The following is a 19,315-nucleotide window of genomic DNA, read 5'->3' on the forward strand; positions in this document are numbered from 1 at the left end:
TTCTATCTGCATTTGCATTTCATGCACTTTATTGATATGTATGTATATCTGTATGCTTTAAAGGGGACATATGATGAAAATCTGACTTTTTCCATATTTAAGTGCTATAATTGGGTCCCCAGTGCTTTTATCAACCTAGAAAAATGTGAAAAGATCAACCCAGTAACTTAGTTTTGGTAAACCATTCTCTGCAAGCATGTGAAAAAATAGCTCATTGAAATTTGGCTCCCCTTGTGATGTCAGAAGGGGATCTTATTATAATAAGACCACCCCTTCATCTGCACTACAGAACTACGACACTGCCATTTAGTGCAGAGAGAGAGGAAAAATTACAGCACAATTGCATTTTTTAATTTCAACAAAACACCATCACACTGCAAAAAAAAATTCTTGTTTTCAGTAAAAATATCTAACAATATTTAAATTAAGCTGTATTGTCTTGATGAGCAAAATGAACCAAGCAAATAAGTTTAGTTTTTAGACCAAAAATATCAAATTTAAGTGATTTTGTGCAGAAAACAAGCAAAAAAGCAAATTTTTCTTGAATTTAGTGTTTAAGAAAAATGTTCAAGATTTTTTGCTTACCCCATTGGCAGATTTTTTGCTTGTTTTATGCACAAAATCACTTACATTTGATATTTTTGGTTCAAAAACTAGACTTAGACTTTGGTCGTTTTGTTCATCAAGAAAAAGCATTTTAATTTAAGAATTTTTAGATATTTTTACTGAAAACAAGACAAAAATACTAAGATTTTTTTTCTTGAAAATATTTTTTTGCAGTGCAGTGTTTGCATTTCATCAGCTCATTTGCTTTTAAAACAACACAAAAACAGCACATTTTCCCTCACACCTACGTAACAACAAAACAATGCACTGCAAAAAATGATTTTCTTACTTAGTATTTTTGTCTTGTTTTCAGTACAAATATCTTTTTTAAACAAAAAATATACAATTTAAGTGAAATTGTGGTTAAAACAAGCAAAAATATCTGCCAATGGGGTGAGAAAATGAATGAATTGTTTAAGAAAAAAGTTAACTTATTTCAAGATTTTTTTTCTCACAATTTTACTTAAATTGTATATTTTTAAAAACTAGACTTGTTTTCTTAGGTCATTTTGCTCATTAAGAAAATACATCTTGATTTAAGAATTTTTTGATATTTCTATACTGAAAACAAAACAAGAAAGAAAGTCATTTTTTTCAAAGCAGCAAGTCTTAAATCAAGATGTTTTTTTTTATGAGCAAAATGACCTAAGAAAATAACTTTAGTTTTTAGACAAAATGTATCAAATTTAAGTGATTTCGTGCATAAAACAAGCAAAAAAATCTGCCAATGGGTTAAGCAAATTTTTTCTTGAATTTTACTTGAATTTAGTGTTTAAGAAAACTTTGCTTACCCCATTGGCAGATTTTTTTTGCTTGTTTTTTGCATGAAATCACTTAAATTTGATATTTTTGGTCTAAAAACTAGACTTATTTTCTTGGGTCGTTTTGCTCATCAAGGAAAAGCATCTTCATTTAAGAATTTTTTGATATTTTTACTGAAAACAAGACAAAAATACTAAGATTTTTTTCTTGAAAATAATTTTTTGCAGTGTATAGTCTTGCCAGTCTCTCTGCTATCTGGATTGCCCTAAAACTTTGACATTTTCAAGTATTAAACCATTCAGTTATTGCAAACCATTGCAAATTACTTGTTGTGATAAGCACAGTTTGCTAGTTTTAATATATTGTGCAGCCCGTATTTTTCCTCCACTGGTGATTTCTGTCAAAATGACAGTTTCTAAGTAAATGGGATCAATTTTGACGTCATTTACTTAAACTTATAAAGTTAACCTCATAACCAGATATGAGACATTAGCCTTGATCTCACAGCCCTGGTCACAATTTTACAACCCATTTCACCACTCTGTATGACTGGTTCGACCTTGAATCTGGTGTGAAAAGCTTTTCTAAAGAATTGTGTTGTGATGTTTGTGTTGTGAACAGTAGGAAATGCTCTTACCCCGGTTATCTTCTTGTTGCATTTGGCACAGTTGGGTGAATACCGGTTGTCGTAGCACTTGGTACAATAAATGGAGCCTTTTTCCTCAAAGAAGCCCCCCTCATCCAAGAGCCTTTTACACTGACAGCAAGCAAACTCCTCTGGGTGCCAGGAACGACCGAGCGCCACCACGTAGCGCCCCCTAAAACACACACATACACATGAACACAAATGCAAGCAACAAAAGCCTTTTGCATTTAAGTGAAAGGGTCGCTGAGGCATCGACGGCAGGGTTTAGCACTTATAAGTGTGCAGTGTGCAAAAGTCATTCTAATGGAAATAGCAGGTCGGACGACGAAACCCACTCCATTTCGTATCGATTCTCCACGGCAGAAAGCCTAAAGACACGGCCCTTTTCTAAGACCCTGTGTATTTTAAGAAATATTGCTGCCTTGTGAAGTTTGACACAACCTCTCCGTGTTCTCTCTTAGTCTTGTAAGTAATGACATTTAGCGCCACGGTCGCCATTGATTTGGGGGTACTTTGGGTTGCACTGATTTTAAAGTTAGTTCTGGAGTTTGTCTGTAGGGGGCAGTAGTACCTAATGATCTTGTTGCATGCGGTGCAGAGCGGCGTTCGTCCGCTGGTGTCGGCTGGGCACTGCTGGGCCGCTTGCAGGATGGAGCTGCGGTTCTGCATGGGCGTGGGTTGGACCGGCTGCTTATGCTGCGTCACGGTGGTGCTGGTCTTGTCCGGGTGATAGCGGTCGGCGAAACCGGGGTCCGTTACCCACGGGGGCCGACAGGATGGACCGGAACTTGCTGGTGCTTTAGCTGGTGCTAAGATACAAGACAATGAAATCCATACATTTGAAATCTCTAAGTATCTGTCTACAGAGGGCTGTTAGTACGTACATTTATGGGCTATTAAAATAAGTGCAAATTAAAATCTCTTTTATTCGGATCTATAAAAACAAATAGACACTCCTTATACTTTGAGAGGAGAGCAATACTGTAGGAGTGCCTGACGGTTCTCATATAAATATCAAGAGAGTGATAATTGACTTGTATTATCATCTTTGACTATAAACACATCAGTGGCACTTTCCCTCAAAGGCTTTTCTTATCCCATTAACAGCAGGCCTGCCCGAGCCAGCCGGGGCGTTTTGTGAACGCGTGCTTGTTTTATGAGAGTTAAGCTCTTCCCGTGGGAGTGACTGTGGATCATGAGTCGGTGTGAGAGCGCTTACCTTGAACTCCATCAGGTTTGTCTGCAGGTTTGGTCTTGGCAGGACAGGAGGATACACCGTGACTGCCGAAAGAAAAATTTCCCCTTAGAATAAACGTTATAAGAATAGCTGAGCCAAATTTATTTTATTTAGGTTTTATTTAAGAGATCCTGCAGTTTCCTGCTATTGCTCAAGTGGAAGGGGAGCTCAGTTAAATACTTGACACATCAGTTTACATTTTATACTGTTTTTAATACTATATAAACATTTCCTGTATTTTCTGGATGAATTCTATTAAAGAGACTGAGAAACGATTATATATGATCACTATAACATTGCAAAAACAACTAATCTAATTCTGCAGGGTTCCCACCCCTTAGTTATCTTCAAATTCAAGGACCTTTCAAAGACTTTCCAGGTCCAATACCCTCAAATTCAAGGACTAAATGTGGGGACACATTTCAAGTGAGAGCAAGGTTACATTGTGTTACCTTTTAAGATACATTGTTACAGTTCCCTTTTAAGGGAACTCACGCTGCGTCACTGTGGTGACACTTTGGGGACGCCTCCAGGGGTAAGTGCGTCTGAATGTGTATATCAAATTCAACCAATGGTGAGGCTTAACGACAAAGACAGGGTGACGCGGGAGCCAGGAAGTATATCGCTATCTGAAATATTGCCAAAGACGGAGTTACAGGGACGCAGGAAGTATGGAAAGGGAGACGCATTCAGGGATCCCACATTAAGTCAAATGTAAAATTCCCTGACTTTCACAGACTAAAAAGCCAAATTTCCATGCCTGGATAATGTTTTATAAACTTAGTTATTACAAACCATTTCATGACTTGGACAAAAAAAATTTAAAATTCCCTGATTTTCAACCCTCAAAAAAAAAAAGAAAATGTTTGCACCTTGTCTTAAATGAAATAATAAAACACTATTTTTTTTGTCTCAACCTAATTTTATCATGTTCAATCCACAAATTACAATAACTTAATATTTTTATGTTGGGACCACATGAATGATTTTTGTTGCTATTACTAACTGGGCCTTGGATCTGTATTTCCCAGCATGCTTTGCATGCAACTGCCTTTGGAGAGACTTTTTTTTAATTAAGTGTTATTTTATGCATTTTTCGGTAAAGAGAAAGACTTTATAGTGTTTAATGTTTGTTTATCTTATTGATTTAGAAAGGTTTTTTTATTTTTATTGTTTGGTTACAGTCCTGCAGAAGAGTGGCGCTTGTGGTTAAGTTATGGATGTGTGAGGTACTTCTCTCAAAGAGCATTAACTGTGTTAATGCCTGTCTGGAGATCAGTTTCTTCTCACATACCCGACCAATGTATCATATGCTGTTATTATTATTAGCATGCTAACATGTGCTTATGCTAATTAGTATGACATAGAAACTGACAGTTGGTTTACCAAGACATTTTTTTTTAATTAACTTGTTTTGTCCTTGTTGAAGAGACCAGAACTAGTTGCGTGGAAAAGTTTTCCTTAATTAAAGTTTATTGAACAAGATATTTTTATGACCAAAAATGTATTAATTAATCAATTAATTTATTATTGCAACAAAAGATTATTTGTTTAAATGAACTTATTCTATTCTTGTTGTACAAGCCTAAACGACTTTCGTGGAAAACTTGTTGAATTAACCTTTTTTTTGAGTGAATGTCTGGAAAAGACCTTTAAAAATTCCATGATATTCCTGAAATTCCACGACCCGTGGGAACCCTGAACATTATTTAAATGATATAAATCACAGGTGTCCACCACTAAATGATACAATACATTCAGGTCCTTAAGTTCCCTGAGTGCAAACACATTATTCACACAAAGAAGTCTGTGTGCAGTCTTTGCTTTCCATGACCAGAGAGTATTTTAAAAAAAGTGAGATTGTGAATGACAACAAGATTTTAGATGTGCCTTTTGAAGTTTGAGTTTCTTTTCCCATTAAAGGTTTAAGAGGGATACACATTGTCCTGTTAATGATCAAAAATGATCATATTAATGTATATGTAACCAATAATGATAATGGCCAATTAATAATGCCAACAAACTGTTCACTTATCATCTTATCATCTAGCAAATGTTTATATTTTTAATACTTGTACATTTTTGTTATTTCTGTAAAAAACTTATACTTTTGTTTACATAGCAGTGAGCTCTGTTGAATTATTTTGAGAAAATTTTAATTTTACTATGGCAACAAGGTCTTTGACTTAAGTCATGCATTTTCTAGGGTGAGAAAGAGACTTTTAAAGTACACCAGCTAATTCCTCAAAGCAACCTGACATGAATTAAAAGCCTCTCATTATGATTAAACTATGTCATTAAAATGATTAATGTGTGATTTTTAGACAAGCACAGTCTGAGATTTTGGTAACACTTTACAATAGTGTTGTATTTGTTAAAGGTGGGGTGCATGATCTCTGAAAGCCAATGTTGACATTTGAAATCACCTAAACAAACACCCCACTACCCCAATAGAAACTGGACCTTCTTTTGATAGACCCGCCCCACACATACGCAACCCAGGCAATGTGTTTTGTTCTCTGCCCGACTCCCTTTTCCAAAGCGTTTAAAAAAAAATCATGGACCCTGCCTTTAAGATTATTAAATGCTTTAGTTAACATGAACGAACAATGAGCAATACTTTCACAGCATTTATTAATCTTAGATCATGTTAATTTAAGCATTTAAAAATTTTTTTTATCAAAAGTTGTAATTGTTCACATTAGTAAATGCACAATGAACTAACAAACATGAACTTACAATACGGCCTTAATGTAAAGTGTTACCGAAATGTTTAGCTTTGTTCCAAACCCAAATCAGTTTAGATTGGCAATATTACATCAGAAGCATCTACAAACAATATATATGCAATAAAATGTATAATTTTACCAAATATTTATGATTTGTTTGTGCATATGAGTGCACTTTTAAGCAGCATGTCTACTTGAATGAAACATGTTCAAAATGTTTAAATGAAAAGATGAAGGTTAAAAAAAGACACCAGCGAGTTTCACAGTGTTTTATGTACTCAAGAGACACAAGTCAACAGATTGTCTTTTCACCTCCTACTGGAGAGAAAACCAGAGAAAGAACGATCGGATGACATCAAAATGGTGATTTATGTTAAATTACAGGGAGAAAAACGAAAGAATACAAAGGAAAGGAAAAGAAATGACAGAAGGGCAACAGTGATGATAACTCCTCTGAACAACCATAAAAATAATAATAACAAAACAACATGATTACCAGTTAGAGAAACTGTACCATTTGAAAGAGACTATGACAGACCAACATCATTCAGATACTCCCAACACAACTTGATGTAGGGCTCAGTTTGCATGGATTTCTGACAATGTCTGCGTTGCTCACTTTTGTTTTTGCTATTTTTACTTGAATTTTTTTTTAGTTTTTTTGTTAACTTTACAATGTTCCCTCACTCCCCCATTTTTTGCCCTGTTATAGCTGGGGTCGATGTTCACCCATAGCCGACACGTGTTGCTTCAGCAATGCGCTTGTATCTAGCGCGGCTGTATCTCGCCACCTGTTAGCCGGGAGGCAAAACGTTCAGGACTAGATGTTGAGGGCACGGGCGGATCTCTCGTGGTGCCAGTCTCTCAGCCTGGCATAGCGAGGACTCTGAATCTCAGTGAGGAACTTTTCCCTGCCGATCCGTGCGCGCCACAGGACAGAGAGTACAGGACGGGGAAGAAAAGAAAGGAAATTAGGAGACAGAAAGGAAAAGAGAAGTCTTTCACTCGTAAAAATAAAGATGCTTAAAAGTGATGTCATATTGAAGAACCATTATTGGTTCCTTCAAGAACCGTTCAATCAAAGGTTCATACATTTTTTAAATCTTCTATGGCATCATGAAGCACCTTATTTTTAAGAGTGTATGCCAGCATATAAAGTACAGAAAAAAACAAAACTTATGGGGTGTGTACACCAAAGCATTTAAACATGGCTGAAAACACCAGGCAGACACCGGCCGTGGGCACGTGCCAACGTTATTTTTTTTTTCAACGAAGGGCTTTGGTTCCTATAATACTTCTGCTTTGTTTATCAGTCGTTGAACAATGCCGGTTGGGTGTTGTTATATTTGTCCCGCCCCTCATTCACTGTGATTGGACGGCCGAGTGAAAAGTGACATCGAAGAGCTGAGCATTTCACCCAAAGTTGAAAATGTTTCAACTCTGGATGCAGAAAAAACGCAGAGCGTTGGCGAACTGCGCAGACAAAACCCATCAGTTGCTGAGGTTTTGAAAAAGCACAGCGCCTCCACTGGAAACAATTGAAAGCATTCGCCGGCCACAGACCTAAACAGCTTGGTGTACACGCCCCCTTAAGTGTGCAAGAGAATAAATAGAGAATAAAAGTGATAAAGATGTAGAATATTAAAGATAAAGCAGTGAACTATTTAGAAAAAAAATCACACAGATTAGTGTTCCTGTAGTTCAACCAACGCTATCTCATGGCAATTCGTATGTATTTTGCGAGGTGGATCATTTGTATTACAATTCGTATATATTTTTGTTGGATTTGCCTGTGCCACTTTGACATTGGCGTGGGGTTTTGCTATTGTTTTGTTTTATGATTATCGTACATTTTTGCACGATTAGATTCATAAGAATTAGCCACTCTTAAAAGGAAAACACCACAGTTTTTCAATATTTTCCTATGTTCTTACCTCAGCTTAGACGAATTAATACATACCTATCTTTTTTCAATGCACGCACTTAATATTTGTACAGCGCCTCATGAATGTGTTAGTACTAACCCCACAGTCACATTAGCCACAAGAGACATAGCGACAGGCTACCATTCATTTTCAATGGAAGTGGCTGTTTTTGACAAACTCACCGCTGCGCGAGCAAGGTGGGGCCAAAATAGACAAGAAAGTTATTTTATGCAAATGCTGAGCAATGCGACAAAGCGACTGCCAATGGGAATGAAGTGGCAGCGTGACGTAGATCTGTGGCCGAGTCGAAGAAAATAATTCAAGATGGCGGAAAATGTGTATTTCTGTATATATCTGATAATTTTGGCATTTTATTTCATATATTTTGTTACTTTTATGGAGAAATAAATACTTTTAAACGTCGTTCTTGCACCTTAACAGTACCTCTAAAGTGACTTTTGATACCGCTTTTAGATACCAGCCAAGGAACGCCCATCAAGCGAGTGCGTGACGCTCTGTGTCGTTCACTTTTGTATCAGTCTTTAAATAGGGAAAACATGAAAGTGTTTGGTGGCTTCTAAATTCATCCCTGTTTGGATCCTAAGGAATGAATGGGGCTAGGCTAAATGCTAGAACATTCACGAGGTGCTTTACAAAGATTAAAAGTGCTTGCATTGAAAACAGATCGGGATGTATTAAATCATCTAAGTTGAGGTAAGAACATAGTAAAATATTGAAAAACGGTGGTGTTTTCCTTTAAAATATGTACGAATTCTCATGGAGATCAGACAGGCTCAACTGGAGGAGTATTGTGTTAAAATAGCATTACAAAGGTCATGGGTTTTGATACCAGGTAACACACATTATGATAAAATGTATGGCTTGTAATGCGATGTAAGTTGCTTTAGATAAAAGCAATTGTAAATGCATAAATGAAATGTAAATATAATTTTAAGGCAAATTTTTAATGATGCATTGATTTTGAACATTACGCTAAACATGCCTTATAACTTTCCGAGTTTGTTTTGTGGATAAAACTGATATAAAGTGTTTGCATTAACCTGTCACAAAAAGTACAATTTTAAAAATAAGGGGGGTTAAAAAGGTTCCTCACAGCGATGCCACAGAAGAACCATTTTTGGTTCCTCAAAGTACCATTCAATCAAAGGATACTTGGTGTACGACCATTAATTTCATACCTGTTTATAAACTAAATGTTAAAGGTTCTTTATAGAACCATTCAGACAAAAATGGTTCTTCTAGGATCATGTAGCACCTATATTTTTAAGAGTGTATGTGCCATAAAGAGTATGCACTGTATCCAACACAAAAGAGGACCAAAGTTACAATATAAACATCCAATGGGTGACGTGTCAAACAATGCAAAATATGGGTGTTCGATTTTTCCGGTTATAAAGATTTCTGTGTGGATCACAGCATATTTTCAGCATTGCTCCGCAGAGACCTGATGGTCGTGAGCTCTTAATGAGCACGGGCGAAAGGTCAGAGCCGGCGGTTTTTAATGCATCAAACTGCAGACCATTAACAAGTTCACACAGATCTTTACCTGGATTTTTTCATGTTCTCATCATCTGGGTCCTGCACTAAGAAAAGCACGAGAGATACAAATCAGACCAACGGTTAAACAAACAGACAAACAAACAAACAAACATTCACTGCTGGTCTGTGAAAAGCAGCTGAGCACTTATTCATTGCCTTTAAAAAAGGTGCCACCTCATCCTATACTGTATGTTAACACGAGAATCAATCCCACGAGATACAACAACGACCATCGACTGAATATTGCACTTTACTACCACTTAGACGAGAGCAAAATCACAACCACTTCAGCTTCAGACAACATAAAGCAAATCTCAGCTATAACCCTTTAAGCTATAGATAGACGACATTTTCCAGCCCTTATGATCTTACTCTCAATATCAGATGAGCGCTGCGGTCCTTTAGGATATGCTTTTATGCCCTCCTACACTAAGATTAGTCTGTCACCAAGTAAAGATGGGATTTGGTAAGGGAGAAGTGGTTTAACTTAGGAGCTGGGCGGTATGAAGGTATAGACAGAGATTTTACAGTACTATAATATTATTACTGCAGTAGATCTTTGTTGTGCTCATGTCAGCAAAAAATTTTTTTTCTCCAAATCACATATTCTCATCATCTTATTCTGTAATGGTATTTTATTATTATTGTTGTTTTTAGTTTTTCATTGCCTCTTTTTTATATATTTTCTTTGCACTCGCAGTGATATGCAAGTCTTGTCAGCTTTCTTAAACTGCAAGTAGTATCGTGTGTATAACTGTGTATGACAAATAAACAAACTGAATTGAATTATATAACACGAAGCAGATGTTTTTATACTGAAGCCAGACTTGTATGATTTGATATAAATACTGTTTTTATTATAAACTTGCAAACCAAGCAAGGTTTTCTTAAATAAAAAAAGATTAAGCACTTATTTACCTTCCATACCGGTAAATGGATTTTTTTTATATAATGCATAGTCATAAAAATATGACATTGTGGACTACATTTCCAGTGTAAATAACTATATTGTGATGCATATGGTTAGTGTGATATATAATTATTCACGCCATAATTTAAGATTTTGCTTATACCGACATTTTCCACATTACGCTAAATCCTTGAGAAATGATCTGCTTCTTTCCAAGTGAACTCGTTGACATAAATGAGCTAAGATGCTAAAAGCCCAAATGAAAGGCAAAAGTGCTCTGTGTGCAGACGCTGCGCTGACAGACTGTGGTCTGAATGCGTCTGTCTTACTGAAGTCAGTTCCCGTGAGCTGGGCCAGGATTCGGAAAGAGCGAGACTGGGTGGTGCCGGTGCGTGGCTGCCAATCCTCCGTATCCTCGATCAGTCTCTTCTTACCGCGATAGTTGGGGATGAAACAGGGCGCGTTTTCCAGCCGCAAACCGTGCCTGTACACATGAGCTTTCGTGACCTCTCTCATTTACATTTACACGCAACACACCACAAAAACTTGGTGAATTAGCTCACGTAATCCATGCACTGTAGAAAGATACTCGCCTTATAGACCAATTTCGTGTTTGCAAACAGAGATGACGTTTTTTGTGGGCGGAGCCAAACTGGTTGCAGAAAGTGACTGCTCCGCAGTAGGGTTGTGAAGTGTTTTAGCATTAAACCGTGATTTTTATGGATCCGGTGTTCTGTCGAAGTCTGATTCCTTTATGTTTTCCTTTAGTGCAATGTTTCTTATAGCGTTTTAATCACGTTACGTTTATTTTTTAGATAGATAAAAAGTTTAAATGGCTTGGCTACTGATATGCATGTATGTAATGTATATGTATTGTTCTTTTTTGCTAAATCAATTATTTTTACAGTCTGAATCGCTAAAAGTACATGTAAAAGCAATACTATCATGTATTATATATAATAGCGTTTATTAAATATTTCATAATTTTCCTGTTTTCTATTATTTCTTCCTTAATAAATTATAATTGTAACGTGATAAAAACGCTACAGAAACACATGGAGGGAACAAACTTCGACAGAACATCGGACATCTTCTCTACTTATTTTCTATTCTAATTATTAAAAGATTTCCAGATGATTTCCTCGCTCCATTCTGTCCGTTTAAGGGCTTATTGTAATCATAAACACCTACGTTTATCTTCAAATGATGTCTTCGACGAAGGTATTCTATAAAAATGAAATCCATCTTTTTTGGCATTCTTATTCTGACACTTAACAGCACAACAGGACATTTTCCAGGGAGTTATCTTGCTCTTTTCACTCGTGTCTAATTCATTTCCACTGTTTTTCTGCAACCGCATTGCGCGCGCAGCTTGCAGTGACGTAACTGTGACGTCTACTCTAAATTGGTCTATAGGTGATTATAAAATTTGAAAGGTATATTTAGTGTCCAAAGTCATTATTTATAGATGTTATAATATAGGCCATAACAATATAACATTTCCTTGAAAGTGTCTGGTCAACTATGATTTGCAGCTATACGAACACTTTTTACTGAAAATATGAGTACCAAATTATTAAAATAATAAAAAACATTAATAAAAGAATGACTTTGGACACCAAATGTACCTGCAATTATTTAATCACCTTTATATATCCACAAAACATGCTGTAAGTGAGAGTAAATGACCATGATAACTTTTTGACAAAATACATAGGTTATAAAAAATAAACTGGAGCATAACCACACAAAATTTGCTGCCATGATATTAAGGTGTTATGGATGATTGCCAAGCCGTAGGCTACTTTCTGGTCCGAATTAAACTATCCCACATTTCAAAAGATTTCTGATAAATTTTGATTTGCCAGTTTTATCTTCGGCCAAGTCAAAAAACTCAAGTCTGATTATTCAGTAAGGTATCATTCATATCTGAAGAAAAAATTGATGCAAGGTGAGATACAGTACACACCCAATATTTTGCTGCATTCATGTTATGTTGAAATTACTGTAATTACGAAATTACAACTCTGAGGACGAAAACAGCTCACAAAGTTACTATGGCAACCTTCATAACGCCAAATGGATCCATGCATGAGCAAAATATTTTACCTTCAATCATTTGCACAATTTTAGAGCTATAACAATATAACACATCAACCATAAAGAGGACCGCTTAGCCAAACTACTCGTGTTTATATGGCATTCTCCTTACGCGTTAGAGAAATAGTAGTTTACACATGCATACGTGCATGCACACATGCATACACGCATGCATGCACGCATGCATACACGCATGCATGCATGCATGCATACACACATGCACGCACGCACGCACGCACGCGCACGCGCACGCACACGCACGCATACATGCATGCATGCATATATATATTAAATGATCATGAGGGTACTTGCAGCTTTTACAACATTCTTGTCACATGATTAAAACTACTATGATTACCATGGTACACTTTTTTTTTTTAAAGTTATCTGATTGAGATTACAGGCACATCAGATGAATGACTACATGCACAAAAAACCCATGCAAAACTAAAACTGCAGTTCAAGTTCAGCAAGACCGTCTCAATCTCAAACAACTCCACAGAGAGCTAGATTTGCTAATAGCTTCAAATGACCCAGCGAAAGTGTCGCTTTTCAATAAAGTTCAACTACTGAGTGAAAAAGCGCTGAAATAAACATGGTCAGATGTCCTCGAAAGCAAAACCACACAAAAGTGAGTTTATTAGTGAGGTCAGTAGCAGGTCTGTGTTCATTCAGCTCGTGCATTAGATCCAGCACTTACTTTCCCTCAGGGTACAACTCCTCATAAAACGCTTCGACTCTAATGAACGACAGAGTGGAAGAAGAAAAAGGATAGAGAAAAGGAAACAAAGCACAAAAAAACAACAGAGGAAAAAAGTGAGATCAGAACAACCAGGAACACAATGGTGTCCATGAAGAGAACCTGACTTTACAACTATTACAGTCTGAAACATCAATGAAAGACTAAAGCTGTACATCCAAACCGATCCATTAGGGAATAATTACACAGCGGGACGGTTACTCTGCCGTCTCCGAAAGCTTTGGTGTTTCTGTAGCTCAATTGATAGAGCATTACAATAGCAGTATCAAAGGTCATGGGTTTGATTCCCATTGAACACACATACTGATACAATGTAAAGTCGCTTTGGATAAAAAGTGTCTGCAAAATATAAATGAAGGCCAATAGTGTAAGAAGGCAAGCTTGCGAAAGAGAAGAAAAATTACATTTAGGAAAACACTGGAGGCTGAGGTTTGATAGCCAAAAATTATAATTGCACACATTTCTCAGAGCATTGAGGGAAATAAAGACATTTACTAACTTCTCAGGAGCTTCCATCTGTGGAATAACAAAAGAGATAAAAAGAAAAATAGAGAAGAGTTTAGAAAAATTGTTATGTAGTGACAAAGAATACATAACAGACAAGATGAAGAGACAAACATAGCAACAGAAACAAACTGATGGCTTTCTTGCAGAAAATCACCCACACATGCGAAGTAAGAGGACAGCAAAGTCAGCAAAGCTCTACCTCCTATTAAAAAAAGTCAAAGGATCCTTCACCACCACACTTTATTATAGCATACCCCAGAAGCAACCCTTTAGCCAAATATCACATCTCACTGGCACTGCACTAAAAATATGAAGTCATTTCTTGCCGATTAAATGTTTTTGAGCTGAGCATAACTAAAAAGATCATTCATAACAGAGTTTATATGACACTACCAAGCAATTAAAAAAATGGCATGAGCATACACTCACCTAAAGGATTATTAGGAACACCATACTAATACTGTGTTTGAGCCTCTTTCACCTTCACTACTGCCTTAATTCTACATGCCATTGATTCAACAAGGTGCTGAAAGCATTGTTTAGAAATGTTGGCCCATATTGATAGGATAGCATCTTGCAGTTGATGGAGATTTGTGGGATGCACATCCAGGATACGAAGCTCCCGTTCCACCACATCCCAAAGATGCTCTATTGGGTTGAGATCTGGTGACTGTGGGGGCCATTTTAGTACAGTGAACTCATTGTCATGTTCAAGAAACCAATTTGAAATGATTCCAGCTTTGTGACATGGTACATTATCCTATCAGAGGATGAGTACATGGTGGTCATAAAGGGATGGACATGGTCAGAAACAATGCTCAGGTAGGCCGTGGCATTTAAATTATCCCCAATTGGCACTAAGAGGCCTAAAGTGTGGCAAGAAAACATCCCCCACACCATTTCACCATTGCATTAATGAGAAATTGAACCAGTATTCCTAATAATCCTTTAGGTGAGCGTGTGTGAAAACCCAGCTAAAGCTATTTTTTGTGTACATTGTGTACAACATTATATAACCTTAAAATGTTTAATATTGACTGAGTAAGGTCATATCCAAGATTGAAATCAATGATTGAGATGAAACGTTGATGCTCCAAATCTCATCATTAGATTATGAGACTTCAGTCTGGATTTCAAAGACAGGGTCACATATAAACAATAAGATCCTAATGTTCACAGTATAAACCTGCGATAGAAAATAATAATAAAAAAAACAATAGGGTACTAAACTGAGAAATAAATGCATTTATACATGATATTAAATGTAAATATATGAAGAGCTCAGCTGCAAAACCCTTTTTTTGTAAGTTATAAAAAATGAATTAATAACTAGCTAGTAATTACATCATCAATCATGTGATTTGATTAGTTCACAAATTATTCTCTCCAAAACGTATTCAATTACTTATTCCTTTCTAAATCCTATTTAGTAAATGATAAAAAGATGAAACATAGCTTAAAACGACTTGAAAAAAATCATATAAAAGTACATCAATTATTCTCACTATTAGATAACTATTAACTACTTTTGCCTCAATATACTGCTAATTACTGCTTATTAATACTTAGTAAAGTAGTTGTTAAGATCAAGTATTGGTAGGAATTGTGTTGGATTAAGCTTGTATAATAAGTAGAATCAGCCATTGATATGTGCTTTTTATGTTTAATAAACAGCCAATATCGCAGTAATATTAATGCTAATAACCAAATAGTTAATAGAGAAAATAGAAAAGTATTTAAAGGGAGAAGGATACATAAAAAACATGCATTGTAACCTTAGACTTTAATTTTTTTGTGTTAAATTCCCTATTGCATTATATATCATTGATCTACAGTATTTACTTCAATAACATCAGAACTAACTGTTATTAAATTACTGAGTTATCCCTTACTTTATTGTTTTAATGAAAAGTAATACAATTGCAATAACGAATTAGTAACTACATTACTTTACATTACATTACTGCGTTTACCCGAAGATTTACTTTTTCTACTTTTCATTTTAATTGCGATAATAAGGGTTAATAATAAAATTAAAAGCATTTTTACTGTAAACATTTGGACCCTAAAGCTTTATACATACATCCATGCAATTGTTATCTTCAAACTAGAGCCCTGCACGGGCCAAAAATCTAGGCCCTGACCCGGCCCTGGCCCGAGAAGCTTAGGCCCTAGCCCGGCCCTTGTCCGACAGCTTATCAGAATTCTCAGCCCGAGTCCGACCCGAGTCCGAACTTTTTAATTCTCCCCATTAGGAATCTGTGTCCGCAGATATAGTCACTGCATCGTGTGTGTTTGTGAGTAGAAGTCTGTGCTGTCTGCTGTGAGGTTTTTATAAGAGAAGCACAAACTTTTTAATAGCCTATTTAATATGTAAAACTTGAATTTGAAATAAAACTTTCTGCGGAGAAGTTAATGAGATCTCTATCATCTCTCTTGCTACATGACGCGACAATTATTTATTATTTCAAATCCGTTTACAAGATAAATAAAATATATATATATATATATATATATATATATATATATATATATATATATATATATATATATATATATATATATATATATACATTGTGTTGTTAAACTGATGAAATTATCTTGCTATATACGCTACATTCATTATGAGAAGCCTTTTCTTTTTACTCTTACACTGTAGACAGTAATATGTATATTATATAAAACTATGGTCGTGACAGCACATTATCCATTATCTGTTGGTTCATGTTGGTCCAGTTTAATTCAGGATAATCCTTTAATAAAATGTAATATATAGTTATAAAATATTTTATTGTTTTGTAATATTCCCAGCGCACATTCTCTCGGATCATTTTAAAACATTTTAAATCTTTCTGCAAAATTCCGCATAGATTTTGCAAAAGAAATCCAAAGAAATAGCAAAAAATAACTCCTTACACAGCTTGTACAGTTGTACTCTTGCAGCAATTAAAGCAGTTCAGTTTTGTTTTAAATGGCAAAATAGTTATATTTCTTTTTTATTAACATTTTAGAGCAGTTTTTGTTTGTTAAAGTTTTTTATGATAACCAAGTGGTTAGCGGCCGACAGCAAGTTGACGACATGTTTGATGAATTGATCCTCTCAAATCAACACTTCACTTGCCTATAATATCAACCATATAAAATAAATATTTTCAGCAATGTTAGTTTAAACGTTTATTATCAACACATACTATTTTTAAAAAGCGAAGGCAGGTTGCTCTGCTGCTCGCAGTTGCAACGGGTGCAGAAATAAAAAAATAAAAAGGGCTATACAAAACGAAACGAAATAAACATGAAACAGAATAAACATGCATGCTACCTTATCTTACAACTTCGCTTTTGCATATACATTTTTTTTAAATGTAAGGATTTACCACAGAACATGGCTATTCATGTATCCATCCAACAGTTAAACTAATAAAAAAGTCGATCCATACACAAACAAGAAATAAAGACACAGCCTTCTTACACGAAATGAATACAGGGAGAAGTCTTTAATAGATTATGTCTTGGATGCTGTCTGCATAGATTATTTACAGTATCCAAGGTTTTAATCTACTCCATTTATAATTTTTCCTGGTGCGCTGAAGATCCTGCTGTTTAAATACGCTGTTAAAACAGCTGCATTATAAATGTGTGGCTGTGCGTAGCGGACTCATGCGATAGGTTAAACCTCTTCCAATGTTTGTTTTCCAATCATAAATGTCTGTTAAAAGATTCTTTTAATTAAATTGAAAACTATAAAAAGATGGAGAAGCGGCAGCCTAAATAAGCCCGAGGTCCGGCCCGCGTATCTGCTGTGACGTTAAAATTGGCCCGAAACCCGACCCGAAGGACGTAAACAGGTCGGGCCCCGTCGGGCTCGGGCTGAAATGCAGGGCTCTACTTCAAACTCAATGTGATTTTTCACACAAGCAATAGCGCCCCTTAGAGTAAACAGCGGTAAAAACAAGCTTGCCGGCATGCAGTTCTGTAAACACGCCGAGAACGCTGACGTGACACTGATCTTCAAAAAACATGAAGACCTGGGGTGAAAACATCCTCCAAACACTCCAAGAGCAACAATTCAACCTCTTTCCATAACACTCCAAAACTCCAGAGCGTTCCACTCCCATTCCCAGTATTCAACTGAAGGTTATGTCACGGTTAGGGAATTTATTATTTCTCATTTTTGGAACAAAACAACAAGGACACGTTTGTGAATAAAACATTACATTCGTGGAATGTATTTGTGAGGAATGCTGTGCTAAGGAGGAGCCTTTCCAAATTAGACCCTTAAGTAATTCGGCACCGCGACCCATTACGGCACGTTAAGGGCTCAGCACATTTCATAGGAGGGTCTTGTCTATAAACAGCCACGGACAAAACATCAAGTCTTCGCCTAAAGTCGGATCAGACCTCTCTCAAACAGATAGACAAAAACATTTAACCTTAACAAACTCGCTTATGCCAAAAAATCAACAATTATTTTATTTACTTGACTGCTAACATATGTTGGTTTGAGCTTAAATGAAAGTGCTTGTTGAAATGCAAAATCTTTGGTGCAAAAGAAATGCAAAGCTATGATGAAGAGTAAAACAGGAGAGGAAAACGGATAAAGATCACATTTTTGAGCTGATCCCGAAAAACAGTTCCTCTCAGAGGACGTCTGGTCATGAAGGGTGGCAATGTGACCTGCCTGTTCCCAAACGGAAAACAGACACAGCTGTTTAAAGCCACACGGTTTATTACAAGCACAAATCCAAAAACACTTCAACTCGGTGACCCTAAATCTGCTTCCATGCTTTGCAATGCACTAAAAGTCAACAAACTTGAAGATAAAAGTATAATTTTTCTCGCATCTAGACATCTTTTGGGAAATGCGCTCACCACAGGAATTCTGGGAGGCTCGGCCATTGTTACTCAGCGCTGAGATATTGCTGTTTCATGAGAAACATGAGGCCTTTGGGAAATGAGTCTCATTATTGTGGACTGAGCTCATCGCGAATGTCCCACGGCTTTAAAGAGAGATTACGAGCCAGAGTTTCTGGCTGGCCGGTCACCTACCCATTGCTGCTCGGCACCTGCGAGCTGGAGTTAAGCTTGGGGGCGTACGACACCGGCTTGATGATGGGTCCTTTGCCGCCGTTGCCAGTAGGTGCGGAGAACGGCCGTGCCATCTTGTTTATGGCTGTACTAGGTGCGAACGAGTACTTGGGTTGACTGGATGCAAGTTTGAGCGTATCCTGAGAAAAAAGACACACAGTGCAAAAGCAACACCATGCATGTCAGACCGTGCAAAACACACACACAGGGCCGGCCCTGGGCATAGGCGGAATAGGCAAATGCTAAGGGCGCCGCCGACCCCTTGGGGCGTCCGTGCGCCAAAATTATATATTTTTTTAATATATGTATATAAACATTTAACTATAAATGTTTAATTTTGCACAAGAAAACAGCAGTTATTAATGAATTATTAGTAGCATAGTATCTCGGAAGATCATGCTGTTAAATAGCTCTGTGGCTATACTGCACTGAAGCGGCAGTTTAAAATATAAACCCAGAAATCAGCCAACGTCAAGAACAAGAAAACG

General features: G+C 36.5%; 1 protein-coding gene across 4 annotated transcripts in view; it reads right to left on the reverse strand.

Moving 5' to 3' along the window:
* Positions 1-19,315, reverse strand: part of pdlim7 (PDZ and LIM domain 7) — a 64,402-nt gene that overhangs the window by 12,902 nt on the left and 32,185 nt on the right. For 3 of the 4 annotated variants that reach the window (XM_065242154.2, XM_065242156.1, XM_065242155.2), the window contains exons 5-8: positions 18,789-18,967; positions 3,234-3,295; positions 2,586-2,823; positions 2,006-2,186 (exon numbers count right to left, since the gene is read on the reverse strand). In XM_065242154.2, coding sequence (XP_065098226.1) covers positions 2,006-2,186; positions 2,586-2,823; positions 3,234-3,295; positions 18,789-18,967 — 660 coding nt within the window. Of the gene's footprint in view, positions 1-2,005; positions 2,187-2,585; positions 2,824-3,233; positions 3,296-6,235; positions 6,892-9,472; positions 9,510-10,704; positions 10,860-13,175; positions 13,215-13,734; positions 13,752-18,788; positions 18,968-19,315 lie in introns of those variants that run through there. The other variant, XM_073812130.1, reaches the window with a different exon arrangement.

The sequence above is a fragment of the Paramisgurnus dabryanus genome, chromosome 16 (genome assembly GCF_030506205.2).
Source record: "Paramisgurnus dabryanus chromosome 16, PD_genome_1.1, whole genome shotgun sequence".
Lineage (NCBI taxonomy): Eukaryota > Metazoa > Chordata > Actinopteri > Cypriniformes > Cobitidae > Paramisgurnus > Paramisgurnus dabryanus.